Genomic DNA, 22,902 nt, shown 5'->3' with positions numbered 1-22,902 from the left:
GTTTAATTGAATCATATCTGGTTTACAACTTGAAAACTAAGTCATACTATTGTCTTTGAAGAGTTATGCTAGTACCCTCATTGTAAAATAAAAAGGATGTTTTCCAAAACAAAAAGATTTATGAACTCTGGCATATGGTGGCACAGTGGTTAAGCACTCTACTGCTAACCAAAAGGTCAGTGGTTCCAACCCAGCAGCCACTCTCTGGGAGAAAGATGTGGCAGTCTGCTTCCTTAAAGATTACAGCCTTGGAAACCCTATAGGGCAGTTCTCTCTGTCCTATATGGTTGCTAAGAGTTGGAATCAACTCGACAGCAATGGGTTTTTGTTTTGGTTTCGCATGTATATAGACCAAGCCCAATATATATATATATATTTGTTGTTGTTATGTGCTGTCGAGGCGGACCCGACTCATAGCGACCCCTCCTTGGGTTTCCGAGGCAGTATCACTACGGAAGTAGGATTGCCCAACCTTCCTTCTGAGGAGTGGCTGGTGGGTTTAAACTGCCAGCCTTCTGGTTAGCAGTCAAGTGCCTTAGCCACTATGCTACCAGAGCTCCTATATATATAAACTCTTTGGAGTAGAGAAAACAGAGATTTAAAGTAAGATAGAAGTGGGTTTGAGCCTTGCATCTGCTTTATATATCTGTGTGGGCCAGTTAACAGCCCTTGTTTCCACTTGTTATCTGTGAAGTAAAGGTAAACCTGCCCTGTCTACCCCACAAGATAACTGTAGGGTTCAACTGAAAGTTCTTTGTCAAGTGTAAAGCAGTGTATCAATTTAAAGCCTTAATGTTGTTATTTTATCCGTAGCCCAAAATTTGCCCCCTACCTACCCACAAATACTCTTTTAAGATGCATGGTTCAATGTTAGAGCAGTGGGTGACTCTAGTTCTAGAATCATCCTGTTGGCTATTGCAGACTTCACTACTTAACTAGCTCTGGGAAAAATGGGAAAATTCTACGTCCTCCCCAAACTCAGTTTATGCATTCATAAAACAGGGATTACAGTACCTACCTTATCAGGCTGTTAGGAGGATTAAACTAGCTCATAAAAACAAACAAACAAACAAACAAACAAAAACCAAACTCACTGCTGTCGAGTCGATTTCGACTCATAGCAACCCCTCCTTGGGTTTCCAAAGCGGTATCACTATAATGTATTTGGCACAGTGGCTGGCACTTAATAAGCTCTCACCATGTGTTAGCTCTACTTATTTATTAATACCCCTGTCCAGCCACACTGAACTTTAACAGCTCCCTGGAAAACAACCTGTATTTAAAAGAAAGCCTCTCCTTTATTCTCCAAACAGGGCTGGTTCAGTCCTGGCCAGGTGTTTGTACTAGATGAGTATTGCGCCCGAAACGGAGTCCGAGGGTGTCACCGACATCTCTGCTACCTCAGAGACTTGCTTGAGCGAGCAGAAAATGGCGCCATGATTGACCCCACCCTCCTTCACTATAGCTTTGCCTTCTGTGCATCCCATGTCCACGGGAACAGGTAAGCATGTGTCCAGAAGTGTTTCAAGGGTACTGGCAATGGTTTATAATTGATCCTGTTTTTAGGATCATACATCCCTATTCCCTCAGTACTCTGTACACAAACTCCTCAGAGGTACAAGAGGCTTAAAAGGAATGGCAAAAGGCACCTTTAGCACAGTCTCTGAAGTTAGACCAACTTGGGTTTAAGTCATGGCTCCTCCATTTATTAGCAATAATCCTGGTTGTTGATTAAACTCTCTGTGCCATAGTTTTCTCAAAATGGGGATAATGATAGTGTCCTCATATTGTTGTTGAAATAATGCAAGTGGATATAAAGGACTTAGTACAGTGCCTGGAGCATGACAAGAACTTGATAAATATTTACTTTTGTCATTGTCATCATTCATTCATTCACTCCAAAAATAATGAATTACTATTTATTACGTTTCAAGTAGGAGACCTGGTGGCACAGTGGTGAAGCACTGGCTACTAACTGAAAGGTCAGTGTTTCAAACCCACCAGAGAAAGAGGTGACAGCCTTAGAAACCCTATGGGGCAGTTCTGCTGTGTCCTGTAGGGTCACTATGAGTAGCAATCACTTCAGTGGCAGTGAGTTTGGTTTTGGGGAAGTATCAGGTAGTCTGGCAGGCATTCAGCATACAGGGTGAGCAAAAACCAGACACCCAAGGAGCGCAGAGTCACATACAGATTGGTGCTTTGAGGAGAAGGAATAAAGTTCCATGATAGCATTTAACAAAGGAACATGACTCAGATGGGGTGGCAGGATGTCAAGGAGTGCCGCCCTGAGGAAGTGATGCTTGAGGTAAGAACTGAGGCATGTGTAGGAGTTGAGTGGTTCCAGGCAAAGGGAACAGCATGTACAAAGGCCCTGAAGAGGGAGGGAACCAAGTACATTCCAAGAGCTGAAACAGGCTCAGTGAATCTGGAAGACAAAGATGATGATAACACTTATAATTTAATCATAGAGCTTGGAAGAACTTTGGAGTTCACAGTCTAATCCAACCCTCTCATTTTATAGATGTTATAGATAAGACCAGATAGTCAAGTTTCCTGATTACATACTAAGTGTTCTCTTTCTCTAGACCTTGCCCAGTTCCTGGAAGAAAAGATCCATGTTCTGAATAATGCAAACCAGCAAATAATCTAAAAACATTGCCATTTGGCTCTGGAGACATGGAATAAATTTCTACACTGCCACAGCCAGTTTACTCTCCCTGGGTGTGTAGCCTCACATTAGAATAAAAGCAAGCCTATATTATCCCAGGGCACTCCAGGCAGCACCCAGAAATATACTCTGTGGAACCCAGCCACAGATGCAAAAGATGCTGCTCTGGGAACTTCACATGTGGGAGAATCCGGAGTCAACTACAATTTTAAAATAAGAACTCTGTCAGTTATCTTCACCTTTGCAAACTATACAACTCTGAAGTATCTGTGGGATTTGCTCTTTGCTTTTCCTCTCTCTAGTGCTGGGAGATTTCATGATATGCAACTTGAACATTTAGAGCTAGATAACAATAGCATTGTCGATTTGAACATTTAACAAGCAACAAGGTTATCATCACCTCCCATTGTTTTAAGATTCACTAGCTCAGCACATGACCTTTTATTTACATAAAAGGTACTCATGAAAACTTTGATACCTGGGAGGTATCTGTGCATTATTCTGCTTTTTATAAATATGTACACTTTGATGACGATCTGTTACAGCCTCTTGGACTGAATTCTTTAAAGGGAGAGAGAGGGAGAGAAGTTGCATTATATTCTCTGGGTTGTCACACTGTATTCTACATATGTTACTGAATAAGAAAGTGTTATAAAATAATGAAGTGTTTTTGTAAACCCCCTGGTAAACATCATCATGAATTATGATACACATTGTCTGGATTTCATATTGTAAGACTGCCACTTGATTCACAGTTAGGTTTATACATCTTGTCATGGAAACAGTTTTGGATTTCTTATTTTCTTTTCAGTTCTGATTTTCCTTATGCAAGTTTGCATCTTTTTTTTTTTTTTGCTTTTGCTTATTATTTTAGTTTGAATGCATTTGCTCTTGCTTTTTGATGCATCCTTCTTTTTTTTTTTTCTTTCTTTTGTTTGTGCATGCATATGTACACTTGATTCTCCTGTGGCTGGCCACAATCTGTGCATGCCCCATGTGACCACCCCTCTCCAAAGTCAACAAATGCATGTGTACCTTAGTGGACTGCTACCAAACACAGACCCAGAAGGGAGCAAAATTCCCTTCCCATCTGAACCAGAGGCTAAAAAAGATACCAAAAAGGAATCCAAAACAAGAAAAGATTTAAAAACCCACACAAATCCAGAGCCCAAAAGGTAAGAAGTTCTGTATATATTGGCTTGTGTTTTGCAGTGTCTTTGGTCTTTCCCCATTCCTCTGTCCATGCCACCACTACCACCTTAGAATACAGCAAATCTTGTCTATTCCTGAGATCTCTGTTTCTTTAAGATTTTTCACAGGTTTGCAATTAAAAAAAAAATCCCAGCAATGGGCAAAATATGAAAATTGGGACTGAGTTTCAGTCAGGTATTTAATGACTTTTGAAACATGTTCATGTTGAAAAGACTAATTGAGCAATATGTAAACAGAATCATGAGTCAGATTGCTTTTTCAGTGGCATCTTGTTAGGAGCCTGTACCTTACCAAGTTGTTCATAATAAGCAACCTGTGCTCTATAATTTCTAAATGATGTATAAAAAGCAAACAAAACAGGTTGGCATAGATGGATTTGTAGGAGCTCTGGTAGTGTAGTGCCTAAGGCATTTGACCACTAGCCAGAAGGCTGGCAGTTCAAACCCACCAGCCACCCCTCGGAAGGAAGATTGGGCAATCTATTTCCATTGGGATACTACCTCAAAAACCCAAGGAGGGGTCACTATGAGTCAAATCGACTGGATGGCACTGAGTTTAGTTTTTTTGTATACATTTGTAGAGTCCCTGGGTGATGCAAATAGTTAATGTCCTCAGCTGCTAACCAAAAGTTTGGCTGTTCAAATCTACTCAGAGACAACCTGAGAAGAAAGGCTTGGCTGTCTGCTTCCAAAACCTCAGCCATCGAAAGCCCTCTGGAGCACAGTTCTACTCTGACACACAGAGGGTCACCATGAGTCAGAATCAGCTCAATGGCAATGAGTACTAACTAGATACACATTTCTAACAGTGCCTTCAGTTCTCAATAAACCTCCCTCAGTTTGATATTCTGACTCACAGCAACCATATTGGGTTTCCAAGGCTGTAAATCTTTACAGAAGCAGAGTGTCTCATCTTTCTTCCATGGAGTGGCTGGTGGGTTCAAACCAGCAACCTTTTGGTTAGCAGCCAAATTCTTTAACCACTACACCACTAAAAAAAAAAAAAAAAAAAAAAAGTCAGTCACTGCTATCGAGTCAATTCTGACTCATAGTGACCCCAAGGAGGGGTCGCTATGAGTTGGGGCCGACTCGACAGCAAACAACAACAACAACAGTGAACTCTTATATCACGAAGTCATAGAAGAGCTTTAAGGTACTATGAATTCTAAAATTATGTTTATTCTCTTGTTTCCTATGTCTTTTAGGGCTACTGTCATTGGGAATTGATAAATTGGCAAATTGGTGACTTTTTTTTCCCCTTTGAAATTAGATTTATTAATTATCTCCAGTGTTATCATTGTGCACTTCTCTACTTTCTCTATTCTCTTGCCATATTAACAGTGACATGTTAAAATTTTGTTGTTTTAAAACTGGTGTTCTGCCCCTGGCATTGACAAGCTACACAAAGTTTGTAAGCATGTATGTTTTGTGCTTCAGTATAGGTTTATTTCTAATCCCTGAAATGTATACAGTTCATTTGTAGAGAGATGAAATGATAATGCCAACTTTTACTTCCTAGAGAATGTGGCAAACTGTCAATCAGTGTACTATGTACGTGCTATGGTGAAGGCCAAAGAAAACCCTGATTCCATGTATCCACCCATATCCAGCACCCGCTCTATATAAGGATGGAGATGAAGTGGGGTTTCTGTTTGTGTTTTGCTGTGAGAGTCACACTGGGAGGCAACAGTAGCTTGCAGTCAGTAAGGAACTGCATGGAGAATGTTTTGGATGCCTGAAGGTCAGGTCTGACAGAATGACAGGCTGTCAGAGAGGAAGCTTCCCTGGCTGCTGTCCAAGGTGCTGCTGTAGGAACGCAGGCTGATCCGCACGAAGCAAAGCAGAGAGCAAATGGCCACTGTTAAAAGGCAACACTCATTCAAGCCTGACCTATTCCTTGTGCCATGACAAATTACCCAAAAGAATCTCAGATGGTGCTTTGAGAGGCTTATCTGTGTTCCAGAATCTATGTTTGTATTAGATGTTTTTTAATTAAGAACTGCAACTATTAAGTATCAGTTGTATAGCATCCTACAGTTTACAAAGTATATTCAAACATTTTCTCTCATTTGATATAATATATTCAGGTTAGATATTCTTTCATCCATGCAGATGATGAAACTGAACATATGTAAAATTAAGTGCAAAACCCTTCCTCTGGTTATTACATCAGCATCGTACTTAGATTCTGAAGACCTGAGTTTATTCCACATATACATAGGAGTGCCTTATCTCCTCTCTGTGTCTCATTTTTTTCTCATCAGAAAAATGAGCAGATTGAATCAGAGCATTGTAGTATCTCTTTTAGCTCTCACATTCCCTTATGTGAGTTACAATCAAAAATAAAATAGCCCAATTGCCAGGTTTCATAAATAAGGTTCAATTAAAAGAAATATAATTGTTACCATTTAATGAGTACTTGCTATATGCCAGGCAATGTGTGAAGTGGTTTACATATGTTTTCTCATTTTATTCTTATTAAATTCCTATGACACGAGTATTATTATTACCCTCATCCAACTGATGAGGGGCTTGAGGCTTAAATAAATTTCAGTCCCTTGCCCAAAGCCCCACACCAAATAAATGTCTGAGCCTGATTCAAACATGGGTATTCTGACTTCAGAGTTTGCATTTATAAACATTCTGCCCTATGGCTTGCTCAGCACTAGCACTTGTATATGATACAGGATGCCAAATTCAGCCATTTGCTATATGTTTCAACATTTTCAGGTGAGATGCTATAGCAGTCACTTGATTCAATTAAATCATTGTCCATTTTGGGCCTGAAGATGCCCAAAATCAGTTTTGGCTCACTGGTAAGTTGGTCCTGTAGAGAAAGCCAGAGTCTGTCTAGAGTTTAGGTCACCTAAGGAGAGTGCCTCCTTTTGGTATTGGAGAAGCTATTTTCCTAAACTCTTTCACCAGCGAGAACTCCATTTGTATGTGGAATTGTTATCTATTAGTTGTTGCTGATTAAGAAGGAGTTCCTGACTCATGTAAACAAATTTCCCTTTAACTGAATATAACAGAACAGTAGAGCCCATCCCATTGTCATCTTACAGCCAGCTTCAGATTAGACAAAGAGATTACTGAGCAACACCACCATTAGCTCAAAACAAACAAACAAAAAACCAAACTCACTGCCGTCTAGTTGGATCCAACTCATAGCAACTCCTCCTTGGGTTTCCAAGGTGGTATCACTACGGAAATAGATTGCCCAACCTTCCTTCCAAGGAGTTAGCTCAGCAGCTCTCAAATTGGAGGCAGACCCCTGCCCTGCTGTGGCTGTAAATCATTAGTGACCACTCAGTGCCTGTGACTGAGTTCCTTCCATCTACTCTGGAAGCTTGTGCTACATCTCCAGGAGAAAATGTGAATCCAAAACATTCTAATCAAAAAATAGATATATCTAGCCTATCAGGAAGATGTCTGCTATTCATAATTCCAAGCACTGGAAAATAGGGAAGCATCCACCTGTTTGGCATCTTTTAGAACAGTGGTCCTCAACCAAAGATGATTCCCTCCCAAATCAAAGGACATTTGGCAATGTCCAGAAACATTTTGATTGTCACAAACAGGGAGGGGTACTGCTGTTGACATCTAGTGGATAGAGACCAGAGATGTTGCTAAACATTCTATAATGCACAGGATATCCAGCCCAAAATGTCAATTGTGCCAAGGTTGAAAAAACCCTGTTTTAAACCAAACTCCCAGGCAATGGGCTGAAATTTACCTTTTCATTTGGATTTTTTATTTGTTTCATTTATACGGGCTTACTCTGTGTCTAGAGACCTAACAGCTGCCACTACTCATTTTCAATATGTGCAGTGGTTCTCACACTCTAGCCTGCATAGAAATCACCTGGGGAGTTGTGTTGTTTTATTTTATTGATTGATTGATTGATTGATAGTGCAGAGTACTAGGTCTTAACCTTAAATAATTTGATTCAGCAAATATTAGATAGAGCCCAGGCATCTGCCCTTTTAGTAACTTTTCCATAGGTACTTCTAAGGCATTTGATCTTCAGGTCACATTTCTTTAAGGCCTTGGTTTTCAATCTTGGCTCCCATTGAAATCACTTGGGAAGACTAAAACTGCTAATACTTAAGCCCACCTGCAGATATTTTGATTTAATTAATCTAGTATATATTCTAAACATCATAAATTTAGAATCTCCTCGAATAATTCTAATATATAGCAAAGGTGGAGAAACACTCATGAAAGGAGCACTAGTTTGGACCAGCCCTTTAAAACTGAACCAATTTTCTCAAAAGGGGGACGGAAAGGAAAGGATAATGTAAGTATGTTGAGCTGGTTGCATTTGGCGATCATATAATCCACAGATGTAAATCACTTTATCTTCTAATTTTTAAATCAGCCCTTAATTTTCACTATAATATTTTTAGTATTCTTTCTAGATGACATTTAGATTAGCATCACTTTGGTCACTCTCCCATAGTGACAAGGCAATCAAACAGCTCTGATGATTGCAAGTTGCGTCAATGTTCCTTGGATCCCTTTATTATTGGACTGGAAACTTTTCTCATTTACATTATTATTTAACATTTCTTGAATGCCAGTGCCGCTCTTCACATATGGCCTGCATAGAAAGTACATTGTATCAGCAGTTAACGAATCCATAATGCCAACCTCCCCAATCCAAAGTAAGCGGCATAGATTAATGAGTCTGTAAGCAGAAGTAAGAGGGCATGAGTCCTAAAAATCTCTAAAAATATGTCCAAGGGCTCTCTTGGGAGGTGTCTTTGGAGCCAGTGTCACCTGTGTGCAGAGACCATGTGATCTTTGTCTAATTGATTTGAGTAATGAATGATCAGATGGAACTTACTTTTCTCCCCTGCTCCTCTGCCAGGATCTCAATGTCAGTAAATGGTTCTAGCTACCCATTTGCCCAAGAGAGAACCTGGGAAGCCATCCTTGATTCTTCCCCCTCCCTCAGCCCATTGTACTTATTCAATTACCATGCCCTGTCAGTGCTGTCAAGTATCCTTCTGTCCATCCATTTCTTCCTTTCTCCAATGCCACTACCATAGTTCAAGTCTCTATTTTTTTCTCCCCTGGGCCACTGTATTCTCCATACTGACACTGTCCTTGCTTCCAAAATTGAGACCTAATAATCAATCCATGCTCCATACTGTTTTTTTGTTTCTTTCTTTTTGAATGCCTATCTAGAAGTAAATGAGTAATTTTGCACATGTTTTTCTTTTCATTCCAACCTCTCCTCTCTCTTTCTCTCTTCTTCCCCTTCCCCCCCACCACCTGCCTGCCTCTCTCTCTGTCTCTGTCTCTCCCTCCCCCTACCCCTCCTCTCTCTCTGTGTGTGTGTGTGTGTGTGTGTCTCTCTCTCTCTCTCTCTCACACACACACACACACACACATTATGCCTGGTGCTTCTTAACTCTCCCTCCCACAAAGAGGAAAGCACACATACGCTATGTACCAGAGATAGCTCTGTTTTACCAACCTCTGAATACAGTACTTTATGTAGCAGGCAGGCAGGGATGGAAGATGACAGTGACCCACACATTCTTGGTCTCATGTTACACACTGATACATGGTATTACTACACTTGTGGATACAAGCATGTCACTGCTTGATCTCCCACCTCTGTGCAGGTATTGGCCTTTCATAGGACTGAATCATGCTCTCTAAATAGAATTTAGAGACAGCTTTATTTAAAAAAAAAAAAAAATCCAGACTTACTGGAACCACTGAGACAGAAGGAATCCTTGAGACTATTACCCTGAAATATTCTTTAGGCCTTGAACCAAAACTATCCCATCAAGTCACCATTTAGCTAAATAGAAGACTAGTCCATACAGCAATGACTATCACCCTTGAGTACTGAGCTCTTTTAGAAAACCGTCTATAGGAGACCAAATGGTCAACAAATATGCTAAAGCATAGGTTGGGGAGCTCTGAAACTGGGTTAATGGGAACAGAACAACTAAAATGGAAATAATGAGAATAATGATACAGTGTAACCAGTGTCACCAAACTCTCTCTCTCTCTCTCTGTGTGTGTGTATATATATATATGTATGTATATGTTGTTGTTGTTGTTGTTATGTGCCGTCGAGTCTGACCCGACTCATAGCGACCCCTCCTTGGGTTTCTGAGGCAGTATCACTACGGAAGTAGATTGCCCCATCTTCCTTCCAAGGAGTGGCTGGTGGATTTGAACCGCCAGCCTTCTGGTTAGCAGTCAAGTGCCTTAGCCACTATGCTACCAGAGCTCCCATGTATATATATGTATATATATAAATTGTTGGATAGGAACTTTTATGCTCTGTATGCATCCACTGAAAATACAATAAAATACTATTTTTCTAAAAAAGAATGAACTAGCTTTACCCAAGAGATAGGGAAAATGTTCAAACACATTTCAGGTAAAAATAAGCATCCTAGATATCCAAGCAGAAATTCTCTTTAGTTTGTCTCCTAACTTTTAACTGATGTGACCCTCTTCCTGAAGGAAACTTGCTGTTTGAGAATAGCAAATTTTCTAACCCAGACATAGATCATCTGAAAAGTATAATGAGTTATTAGCCCATTGGTACAATCTTTCTTGCCCATGACAAAACCATCAAGGAATGTACATTATTCTAAAATTCCAACACTGTGTCCTCATCTTGTGGTGATTGAATTCACTAGTGCAATACACACACACACTTTCTTCTTTCAGATGGTATACCCCTTTCACAGTAGTGTAATACCAAAAAACCACGTGTTACTGGTCTGACCTTTCAGAAATCTATGCAGAGGGTCTTCAGGTATAACCTAAAGTCTAATTGCCTGCATTTGCCCAGAAATAAACCCATCTCTTCTCCTCTTATTCCTCCAAGAGAAATATCTATGTAATACCAAGTTTGGAAACTTGTCCTTCTATGGGGGGTGGGGAGTAGGAATCTGTACTTTCCTACAATGCATATATTTTATGTAATTTTTCTAATCATCTGTCACATCCTTACATCAATCAGTATCTGGACTAAACCCAGACCACTTTGACTAAGGTCCCTGTGCCAATAGCATCTGTATTCTTTCTTCAGGAGGGAGAGACTTCTTAATCACTCCCATCCTTATAACAGTGAATGACACTTTGATATTGTTGAGTTATAACTACGTATTTAGGAAAACAGTAAGTGAGTCAGAAAAGAATACTTTTGCCCTCTCCAAGCCTCTTCTTGAAATTGACTTACTCAACTCCAAGAAGCTATATGTATGTAATGCTGTAAAAACTGGGTGTTGTTGCTTCCTATCTTACTCTTTGCAAAACAAACACTTTGATATATTTGTTTTAGCAGCGTGTCTGACCCCCAGGACATCAGTGCATAATTAGAAAAGGGCATGGGCCCGAGGGGAAGATAGGAAAGGGATGAGGTTGGGTTTTCATAATGAAGCAGTGACCAAGGAATGTGAGAGCCCTAATTATAATTTGTAATTAACCTTGAGATTATACAAACCACCCAGATGAGCAAGCAGGGACCTCTCCTTTTGAGAGGGTAATGCTCGGGTGCTACATTGAATTCATAGTAAGCACAGGAAGAAAACAAAGAAAAATATGCATGCTCAAATTAAATTCCCAAATACCATTCTAAAATTTGTAAGGAAAAAGAGTTATTGGGAGAAGTCAATTAAAAAAAAAAAAAAGTACGTTTAGGAGAGGGTGTGTGGTCATTTGGCCTAAATGTTCTATTTAGGAAGCATTCATTACAAGGAGCCTCTACTAAAATATTCTGTCCCACCCTGTTCCTTTAAGCTCTCACGCCTATGTTTCTGGACTGGAACAGTTTAGTAGCTAGGAGGATTGAGTTACCATGCTTGTTTAAGGACATTTTCATGGATCCATAATGTGGTCTGCAGGCATACTTCCATTTGGAGAGAGAGAATATATCATGTTTACGGTGCCTGCACCAGCATATGTGGACATTTGCATTTGGATATGAAACTATATTCTCTCTTCAGCTGGAGTTTTATCCCTTGTTGGTGGTGATTGGAGGCTTAAAGCTGGCTGTCTGCAGAGAGGTGAACCAGACACTCTTTCCTCTCTTGTTGAATTCATACATTTCCTTTTACACCTGGGTCCTGCACTTAATCACCAAATAGATGCATAGCGGAACACTTTGTCATTGTAAGTTTAGGATTAACTCAGCAACCTGACCTTCTTGAAAAGACATCTTACCTTCAAAATGAGGGTTTCATGCCCAGCTTTCAACATAATGTGGAGACGCATGCTAGCAGGGCAATTAAATGCTAGGAACCTGGGTGCTCACCTGGGTCAGTAGTGACAATTTAAAGACCCCAAAGAGGTAAACTCATTTTGCCAAAAAAAAAAAAAAAAAAAAACCCCACCACATTGCACCTTGAATTATTGAATTAGATTGTTCACATTTCATTTCTAATATCAAAATCAAATGTTTCACATAAATGGCCAGGACTTAATATCTTGGGTTAATAGTACAATAGGTACTAATTAATAAGCTCTAGCTCAGAAGCATTTGGGGGAAAAAGGGAGAACAATTAGTATAACTAATAAATAAGTCAGAAGTTGGACTGCTGGGTTGTGGTACTTTCCATTTGACAAAAAAAAAAAAAAAAAGTAAAGAAGCAACTCTAGATGCATTATTATTTGTGACATGGCTCAAGATGGGAGATTGTGAGGAGAGTGAAGATGACAGAACTGGTGCTAACCACTGTGACAAGAACTTGAAGAGCAGTCGACATGACATCTTTCCTATCATGCTGCTGAAAATGTCAACTTTGTGAAGGACAGTGAGAAAATGGTTTGCCGAAAACTTGAAAGGTGGATCCCAGAGATGCCCGCTGTGTCAGATGCAATATAGTCTTCTGTGGCTGGAGAGACCCACTTCTGGCTCCATTGATGGCCTGCAGGTGGGAGAGCATCCAGTCTTCAGCAAGGCTCCAAAAATGGCTGCACTTGACCTGTATATTGTCTCAGGTTTGCAGGATCATGATACACAAGAAGTGAGTTGCTAGCCAATGTGCAGTTAGGTGAAACCAGAGACTAGGAACTGCATTTCCTTGTCTTTTATGTCTGTGTGTTGCCAAAGTTAGATTTTAAGCCATCAATGCTTCTTTTAAAATTGAAGGCAGGGGTGTAGAAGGAGGGATATGTGCTTTATGAACTTATATCAGTTCTGAGTACAAAAACTAATACTGGATAATCTAAACACAAAAGAGTTGATGGGGTGATGATAGGAGCCTCAAATAAAAGGAGGGGAAAGCGGAAATCAAGGCAACTATAAAAGGCCAGAAAGCAGGGCTAAAGCAGATGTTCTCAACCTTTAATTGCATGTTGTAATAACCCAGAAAGCTTTAAAAAAAAAAAAAAAAGATTAAAAAAAAACCTAACTGTCCATCAATAGATGAGTAAATAAACAAAATGTAGTACATATATGCAATGAAATATTACTCATCCATAAAGATAAAGGATGTCCCAATGCATGCTGTGACATGAATGAACCTTGAAAACATTGTCCTGATTGGCATAAGTCAGTTGTAAAAAGACAAATACTGTATGATCTCACTTATATGGAATATCTAGGATGGGCAAATGTATAGAGACCAAAGTTTATGAGTGGTTGCTAGGGATAGGAGGGAGGGACAAAAGGGCAAGCAGTGAGTTTCTGTTTATGGTGATGGAAAATTTGATAATCGATTTTGATGATGATTGTCCAACATGATTAATGTATTTGTTGTTATGTGCCATCAAGTTGGACCTGACTCATAGTGACCCCTCCTTGGGTTTCCGAGGCAGTATCACTACAGAAGTAGATTGCCCAACCTTCCTTCCGAGGAGTGGCTGATGGGTTAGTGTCACTAAATTTATAGGTGAAAAATCTTGAATTGCCAAAAGTTGGGTTAGCTATATCATTACATTAATAAAAAAAAAAATGAAACTGATGGCTAAGGTGAAAAAAAGAAAGAAGTCCATTTCTAGGCTCCACCACAGACAAACTGAATTAGAGCTTTGAAGATAGGACTTTTCCAAAGCTCCTCAGGGCTTCAAACCAGTTCATTCCAGTTCTGACAAGAATTTGCATTTCCATTCAGATATACTGAATCAGAATCTACATCTTAACAAGATCTCTGGATCTAATGCTGCAAAAGATTGAGAGCTACTGATCTAGGAAGATAATCTGGTCAGGGCATGGCTGCTGGGATGAGCAAATTCCACCCATTTCTTCCATCTTTGCATCGTTTACCCAACATAAAGGTGTGGTCATAGTTCAGCTTAGATGTACAGTGGCCATGAAAGGGAGGATCTCACTTCCAAGCAGTAGTTGAGCTTCTCCGGGGGAGTTGACACCTGGATTTACCCTCCCTCCAAGAATACCCACAGTGCAGTTGAGGTAATTCCTCCAAAGGAAATTCAGGTGCTGCTAGGAAGAGGCAGTGGATGCTAAGAAGCCATCTAACAACAGGGACAGAATGTGCACTACTCAGGACGTGAGTGGGCAAGGGATTCAGGCTCCTAGACATATGTTCTAAGTAAAGATACATCTTTGCCTGGAATTTTCTAGCTAAGAGTTTTCAGGCCAGCTTCACCCCTCTTCTCTTCTCTTTTGTGACACCTTATGTGTTATAAGTATTGAGAAAGGAACAAGATACAGAGCCAATCTTATGACAATTATAGAATCACCCTTAAATGTTTCCAAGAAAAAACAAAAGCATGTCTTCTAAGAGACACCAATACATTTCTGCTATTTATTTTGCAACCAGCACTACTTGCAATGGCACCTTGGCAACAGTGCAAATTCCACCTTTGGAAAACACTGGTAGCTTGATAAATGGACCCCATACCTCTTGCAGAATCTCCAGTGTTGAATTCACTCCAGTCTGATTGCAGTTGGGAACTTGGAGTCAAACATAACCAACCTTTCAGCCACTGGAAGAGCCACTCACCAAACAGCTTCTTGCTCTAGAGCACTGGTTCTCAGAGAGTGGTACTCAAACCAGCAGCATCATTGTCACCAGAGACCTTGTTAGAAACAGAAATTCTCAGGTCCTACCCCAGACCTACTGATTCAGAAACTCTGGGGGTGGGGCCTAGCAGTCTGGGTTCTCACAAGCCCTCCAGATGATTCTGAGGCATGCTCAGGCTGGAGAACCACTAACCTAGAAAAAGTATTTTATTACTTTTATCAAAAATATTGTAGCAGGATTTTTTATTTCATGACTCCTTAGAGATCTGTCTAAACCTGTAAAATTAACATTGACAAATTATAGGGGTCAACGGGGAAAAAATGATGTTTGGTAGAATTTTCCTAAATAGGTAAAGTCAGGCACCAAAAAAAAAGAGAGATTTTTGCTTTTTAATTGATGTAGTTACAACGTGTGACCTTTGCCAAAGTTGGTTATTTCTGCTTGTCTCCTCCTCGGTTTGTAAAATAGCATTCCCTGTTACCAAGACCACGTCAGAGGAATTCTAGCAATTATAAACACATTTATAGTCAATATGGTTTATTTTCTCACCTGTTTTGGTTGATGAACTTTTTACTAGTAACTTGCAGACTTAATAAGGTTAGTTTGTCTCATTTACCTTAAAATAAAATTAGTCACATGACAGAGCTATTAAGAAGCAAATTTGAGAAGAAACTACAAAAATAATTTTGTAATCACTTACTTTTTTAAAATAGTGAGATTAACAGTATTCAGAAAATAGTCCAAGGAGAGCCGAGTAGGGAAGTGAAAGCTGTCAGCTGGTACCTTCAATAATTACACATGGGAATCATGAGAATAAAGGGAGGAAAGACAGTACGAGTCTATAACAATACCTCTGGTAGTGAGAATTAACTGAGAAGGCCAAGCACATGTTAAATGCTTAATAATGACTACCTGTTTTTATCATCTGAAACGCACATCTATAAACTGCCTTCTAATTGCCCTACTGCTTTAGAAGGCTTCTTGGGTAACAAATGAGTGATATTCACAGAGAGATCTAACTCCTAATAATGGGCACAGACATCTTTGGGCTGTCCATGCTAAATGTTTCCATGTTTTTCCCTGTGAGCTATAAACTGCTCCCTGTAACTAACTGTAAATTATATTGATGGCATTTTCCTCTGGGTTAATTCCCTGCTAAGAAGTAAAATGCTTAAAATGGCTCTCTTTTCCCTGAACTGAGTGGGTGCATACACACACCATGTAAATGTGTACATTAACAAGCTGAATTGTTCTAAGGAATATGCAGAAGCCACAGTTACAGGAAGTTGTAGGCTATAACAGAAACATGACAGGTTACCTCATAAAGGGGCACGTTATTTGATGGGGGCCAGTGAGTTGCCCTGGAATTTAACTACACATTCATGGGCATTTCATATTATAAATAAATAAATAAACTGTAAATTAACACTGAGAATTTGCCAGAAAATATGGGCACATTCCTAGATTCCAGTAGCCCTCCTGATAGTTACCATTTTGCCTGTTTTCTTCCTTTAAATTCAGGGGAGTGTGAAGGAATGGACTGCACAGGATTTTGGTGGGTGCTTTTTTTATAAAGTCGGGGAGGGGAAAGCTTTCCCATTTTTCAAATTGGGTACTTTCATTATTTAAAAAGAAAGGAAGTAACCAATTAACCCCTAACAGGAGGTACTGCAATCATTTGCCAAGTCTTTTGTACAGTCAGACTGGTCTAGTATACAGGATTTTCCCAACTTATGCTGGATCCTTGAGAAGGCCTATAAATAAGACCATTTGTTTGGTCTCAAGATGACTTGCATTTGCAAACTGAAGAATGTTCCAATAGAAGTTTTATAGTGATGCACTAGTCTGCAAACTGGCTCAGCCAGTAGTCAAAACAAGTCACTACGGGATCTGGGAAGCTGAAGTCCTTGAATGGGTCAGATTATCCTGAGTCTAATTTGGCACAGATTAATTTGGGCTATAAATATGCAGCCTCCTTTTATATTTTCAACCTGAAAGGCTTAAAACAAATAGAGGAAATGTGGGTGAAGCTAATGTGTGTGAAGCTAATGGTGACTTCAAAGTATAAGAAGAATGAAATGAAACTAAAATTCACATATTTGTGCTAGGGCACTTCTTTTTATGACAGTGAGCAACAATCCACTAAGATTATAAAACACGTATAAGTTGTTCCTCCGTTGATACATACCAAAAAAAAAAAAACCACTGCCATTGAGTTGATTCCAATTCACGGTGACATTACAGCACAGAGTAGAACTGCCCCATAGGGTTTCCAAGGCTGTAAGTCTTTATGGAAGCAAATTGCCTCATCCATCTTTCTCCCACCAAGCGGCTGGGTGGGTTCAAACCACCAACCTTTCAGTTAGCAGCCAAATGCCTTAACCACTGTGCCACTAGAGCTCCTTCAGTTAATACATAGGATTCTTAAATTTAGCTGAACATCTGGAAATCGAGTCATTGAAGAATGTTGAACACACAGCAAGAAACACACTTATAAGGTATTGATTGGATTTTCATAGTAATTTGTTCAAGAGTCACAAACCCAGATACCTATGAGAGAGACAAATGATGCAAATCAGAGATGTGGACCAGGTAACTTCCTGCGCCAGGTAAAGAAGAAGCTATCAGTCAGCTATTGCCAATTAATGTCATTTGTTGTGAATTTTCAAGAGAAACCAGAAATCAGAATTGTATTATAAAACTTTCACATTTATAAAATACAAGGCACCCTTGTGGCACAGTGGTTAAAGTGCTCATCTGTTAACCAAAATGTAGGCAGTTTGAACCCACCAGCTGCTGCTCCATGGATGAAAGATGCAACATTCTGCTTCCATAAAGATTGGCAGCCTTGGTAACTCTATGGAGTAGTTCTACTCTGCCTATAGGGTTGCTATGAGTCAGAATTGATTAGACAGTAGTGGGTTGGGTTTGGCTTTGGGTTATTCATAAAATGTTGGCAACTAGTTCAAAATTTTGTAAAAATCTGAAGCCAAACAATAACAGATCTGGAAGCTGGATTTAACCTGCAAACCACCAGTTTGTACATTTTACCATTTTACAATAATAAGCTTAACAATTCTGCATATGTCTTCAAAATGTTAATCCAAACAAACAAATGCCCCTTCAGTAGCCAGCTGTAAATAGTAAGGCTACTTTTAAGGTCACATCAATCATTATTGTTGCTTTTTCTAAAATGGACAGTTTCCTCCTGGTGGAGATTTTATTTGATAGTATCAGCATATAAGGTCCCATCATTTCATAACCTGTCTTCTTTCAGGCCTGATGGAATTGGAACTGTGACTGTTGAAGAGAAAGAACGTTTTGAAGAAATCAAAGAGAGACTCCGGGTTCTGTTGGAAAATCAGATTACACATTTTAGGTAAGGATTTGGATTCAGGGCTTCTCAGGAGGTTGGAGCCAGGGAGGAGTAAATAAAGGGCTTGATTTTCAAAAACTGTAAATCTATCAGAGACACACTGTACATTTAGAAACAAATGAAAGCAAAACGAAGACAAGGTTCGGCAATAGCAATAGACTTTGAATTCTTAAGTTCATTTTATTTCTACTAAAAGAACTAAGCCTTCCTGTGCAAGCTGACCTTGCTCACCAATCCATTATATAAAGTTGCATTTGAAGCACCTTCAAGCTCCCTAAATAATGCAATTGAAAATACCCATGAATCAAATAAAAATGAACAGGAAAGGAAAGCAGCAGTAACCTTAGGAGAGCCTCCACCTTCTCCATTACCTGCCTTCTTAGAAAGAGCACTAGCTGGCTGTATGGAGAAAGAAGGAGGCTTGAATCAGCCTTGGCTTGAGACAGTCAGCAGATTGCCGCTCTAGAGCCTTCCACCACACAGCTCACTTCTCCTTTGGAGAAAATTTGATGTTTCTAATGCTACATTGGAGCCCTGGCAGCATAGTGGTTAAAGCTTTCAACTGCTAACTAAAAGGTCAGAAGTTCAAACCCACCAGCCTCTCCACAGGAGGAAGATGAGGCAGTCTTTTTCCCTTAAGATTTATAGCTTTGGAAACCCTATGGAGCAGTTCCACTCTATCCTTCAGGGTCACTATGAGTCAGAATCAACTCAATGGCAGTGGGTTTAATGCTACACTGGAGCCCTGGTAGTGCAAAAGTTAAGTGTTCAGCTGCTAACCGAAGGGTCTGTGGTTGGAACCCACCAACCACTCTGCAAGAGAAAGTCTTGGCAATCTGCTTCATAAAGATTATGGCCAAGGAAGCTGTCAAACCTTCTGTCATAAAGAGTTACTATGAGTTGGAATCGACTCAGTGGCACACAGTAACAACAGCAACAGTGCTGCATTGGTGATTTCACAATAGTAATGTTGTTGTTGTAGTTGTTATGTGTCGTTGAGTTGGACCCGACTCATAGCAACCCCTCCTTGGGTTTCCGAGGCAGTATCACTGCAGAAGTAGATTGCCCCATCTTCCTTCCAAGGAGTGGCTGGTGGGTTTGAACCGCCAGCCTTCTGGTTAGCAGTCAAGTGCCTTTAGATACTACGCTACCAGAGCTCCTTCAAAATAGTAATAATAGTTCCACACACAATAGTAATAGTAGTTCCTGTTTATTAAACACTTAATTATGTGCCATCTATAGAACTATAGGCTGGACAAGCATTTACTCTTTTCTCAAATTTTCACAACTTTGTAAGGTAGTTATTATATTCTCTATTTAAACAGAGAGTAAACTAAGGCTCAGAGAGGTAAGTAACTGTCCAAGGCTACCCAACTGGCAAGTAGAAGAAGAGGACGCATACATAGGATAGTCAGAGTTTAAGTAGCTCCTCCTGTTTCCTCTGTACCATGGAGGAACATTGTTCTGAAGGACTCATGTCAGCCTGAAACAGTCAATAGAACTTTTAATGATACCTGCCATCATAGCTCTATCTGTGCCTTCCAAACCTCTGTGATGAACTTTATTGATCATATGCTTATTACATTACATTACACTTCACTACACTGGCTACCTATATTTCAGATACTTTGGCAATAACAAAAGATTCAGTAGCCATTAAAAACCACAAGCAAGGATAGACTGCAGAATCACGAATAGGCTCTAAACACAATCCTCTGTTTCATATTTTAATCCTTTGGGAATTTAAGTAAGTATGTTTGAATTTCAGCCTGTTTTAACTAATATGTTTTAATGTCGACGTCTACACAAAGAAGGAAAGTCACATTTAAGCTAACAAATGGTTCTCCTTCACAATAGAAATCTAAACAGAACTTAAGTCATCATTCTAAATATTCTCTCCTGCTGCAGACATTTGCAGAGTCCCTCTTTAGACATTATTCACATGTACACATACATTATATACACACATATATGGAGAGAATTCCAATTAACATAACACAATGTGACAAAATAAAAAGCATTTGCCATTCCTTGGAGAGAGTTGCTATAGGAATCAAATTGTAGCATATTTCATGCTAAATGGAATAGATTTGGGCAACCTGAAGAATCTTATGTCTTTTTTAGGTATTGCTTTCCATTTGGTCGACCTGAAGGTGCTTTAAAAGCTACTCTCTCACTCTTGGAAAGGGTAAGAATGAAAATAAAAGACATGTTATGTATATACAGACATATGCACATAATTGTGATGAAATATTATGGTTGAATGGCCTCGTTTGTAACTTCTTAAGGATTTGCTCATACTTCATCAAATACAAGAATAAAAGTGAGGGAATTGCCAAAATTCTAGTTATTTCATCCCCAGACTCCCAAATACTTGGGTATATTGAAGATACACTCCTAGCCCCAATACTTGAATGGGCTTTGGCATCTTAAATGTGCAGTGCAATTCTTGTATGTTATCCTTAATACTGGCTGTGAATCAGTATGAAGTCACAAGGAAACATTTATAACTAATTTTAAACTTGAACCATTTGAGACGTATACATGAGTCACATATTTGTTTGAACCTTCTTAATAATTCTTTTGTTTTTTTTTTTGCCACCTAAAGGTTTTAATGAAAGATATCGTTACCCCAGTTCCACAAGAGGAGGTAAAAACAGTCATCCGTAAATGTCTAGAGCAAGCTGCTTTAGTCAACTATTCACGACTGTCAGAGTATGCTAAAATTGAAGGTAAGGCTTCCTTCTGCTCCCGGTTTTGAATTTAAATTTTAGTATGCCTCCCCGGGGAAGTCTCTCTTTTTTCTGATGGGCACCAGAAATCAGTCCAGTTGAGTATATTAAGCTGAAACTGGAAAGCACTGGAGATATGAAAGCTTCCTTGGTTATGCCAAATAAATAAAGATCAGGAGCTCAGGAAACAATCTTTGTAGAGGAAGAATATTGAATACAGGACATTACCAGATAAACTACGTTTCTTCTGAGACTGTGGGTTGTCTCTATGTATCTGGTATGTGGTCAGTGTTTTCCTATGAAAGTTTTGTAGACTTGCTACCTTTTTTTTACATAGAGAAAAGTGAAAGAGTTTGAAGGAAGACAAAAATTGAATAAAGGAACATTGGGGTTTTGCTTAAGTCTTTCTTATCCCTTGAAAATAGGATATCTTTTGGTAGTATTTCAAACTCAATGACAGGTTAGTGTCAAGCCACCTCCGATGGATCCAGGATTGATCGAGATCTCATTCATTCTTGTCATGCTAGACCTGGGATGGTTGTTACCACTGCCCTCTCAAATTTTAGGGAAGTGATCACTGATGACCCCATAGTATCCAAAAAGCCCTTTGAGTAAACTCTACTGGAGAAGTGTAGTTCTTTGGGACCTATACGTTCACAAAGGTATTAATCACTTTTCATTGTCACCTTATTGGCTGCTATAGGGTGATTTGAAAACTACACCCAACTTGACCAGTGGTGTAAGTGTATAAATGTGGAAGTTCTGTGTGCAAAACTCAATGTGTCCGTATTCTGGAATCTGATGTTCTCTCACACATGAAACACACACCTGACTAAAACCAACAAATAAACATTGTCTGCCCTCAAGATAAGACTAGGGGGAAGAGAAAAGGAAAAAAAAAAAAAAAAACCTGACTAACCATATCCCCATCACTTATCTTGCCAAAGTCCTTGTTTCCTTAGAGAATTTTAGGTTACGATCATATTAAATTTGTAGCATTCTGTACATTACACGTCTGCCTTCTTTCAATTTTATCTGTCTGACCATGCAAATTGTGTACCAGTGGTAATGAATTCATTGTTATGCACCCAGGGAGAAACACTTAAGAATTGGGCACTAAAAGGATGTTTATCAACTCTTGACTTGGTAATGAGTGTCAAAAATAGAGGAACAAGAAGATCATGAAAGAGCGATATTAGCAAATAAATGTTCCTGCAGCCACCTTCCCAGAACGTAATAATTGGTTGTGTTTGGTAAAGTCAACTGGGTACCTAATAATTCTAGGCAAGGCCACACATGGGCTGGGATCAAGAAACGTTTGGTTGCCATGGTTGCTGCCTCGTAGGTCTTGGTCTAGCTATTACTAGTCTTTTGGTAAGATCTGCTCTCTTCTTTCAGATAAATATATCCAAAAACAAACTTTAAGATCTGTAAGTAAAAATGCATTCATTTCCAAAGTAGATCAGCTAGTCTGTAATTTCCTTTTGTGCCTCAATTCTTCTTGGTTGTGTTAATTATCTTTTGCACTGTGACTTTTAGGTCTGGGGATTCTTTGAAGAAACCAATCCTTTTTTTCCAACTCTCTTTTCAGAGAAGTACCTCATTCCACACAACCTGCTCTCTTCCGCTTCTCTCCTTCCTTGTCCGTGATTGGCTCAGCCACATTTTGACGTTACTTCTGCAAAAGTGGCTGTGACACCAATTTCAAAGCATGCTGGGATTGTTAATTCAAACAACCCAACATCCTCTGGCTGCATGTATTAGGTTTTCTTTCATGAACATAGTCCACTGTAGGCTGAGACACTACAGCTTTAAAGATATTACTGCCAGACAACTTTCTTTTACAAGGTTCTGATCCTACCCTCAGAAAAGAAATCTTCCAAGTTTACATTTGAGTTCCTTCTATGAGCATTAACAGCTTAGTGACCTGAGAATTTTGGAAAGAAGTTGT

At 39.4% G+C, this 22,902-nt stretch overlaps 1 protein-coding gene across 1 annotated transcript in view; it reads left to right on the top strand.

Moving 5' to 3' along the window:
- The window catches only part of CADPS (calcium dependent secretion activator), a 741,642-nt gene that overhangs the window by 569,294 nt on the left and 149,446 nt on the right, over positions 1-22,902 (top strand). Inside the window, exons 14-17 of the mRNA XM_042780468.1 lie at positions 1,314-1,501; positions 18,121-18,222; positions 20,344-20,407; positions 20,828-20,951. Of these exons, the coding sequence (XP_042636402.1) occupies positions 1,314-1,501; positions 18,121-18,222; positions 20,344-20,407; positions 20,828-20,951 (478 nt within the window). The remainder of the gene's footprint in view (positions 1-1,313; positions 1,502-18,120; positions 18,223-20,343; positions 20,408-20,827; positions 20,952-22,902) is intronic.

Source organism: Orycteropus afer, unplaced genomic scaffold (genome assembly GCF_000298275.1).
Source record: "Orycteropus afer afer isolate SDZICR_OR568_19922 unplaced genomic scaffold, OryAfe1.0 scaffold00041, whole genome shotgun sequence".
NCBI lineage: Eukaryota > Metazoa > Chordata > Mammalia > Tubulidentata > Orycteropodidae > Orycteropus > Orycteropus afer.
This window is presented reverse-complemented; position numbering and strand designations above follow the sequence as displayed.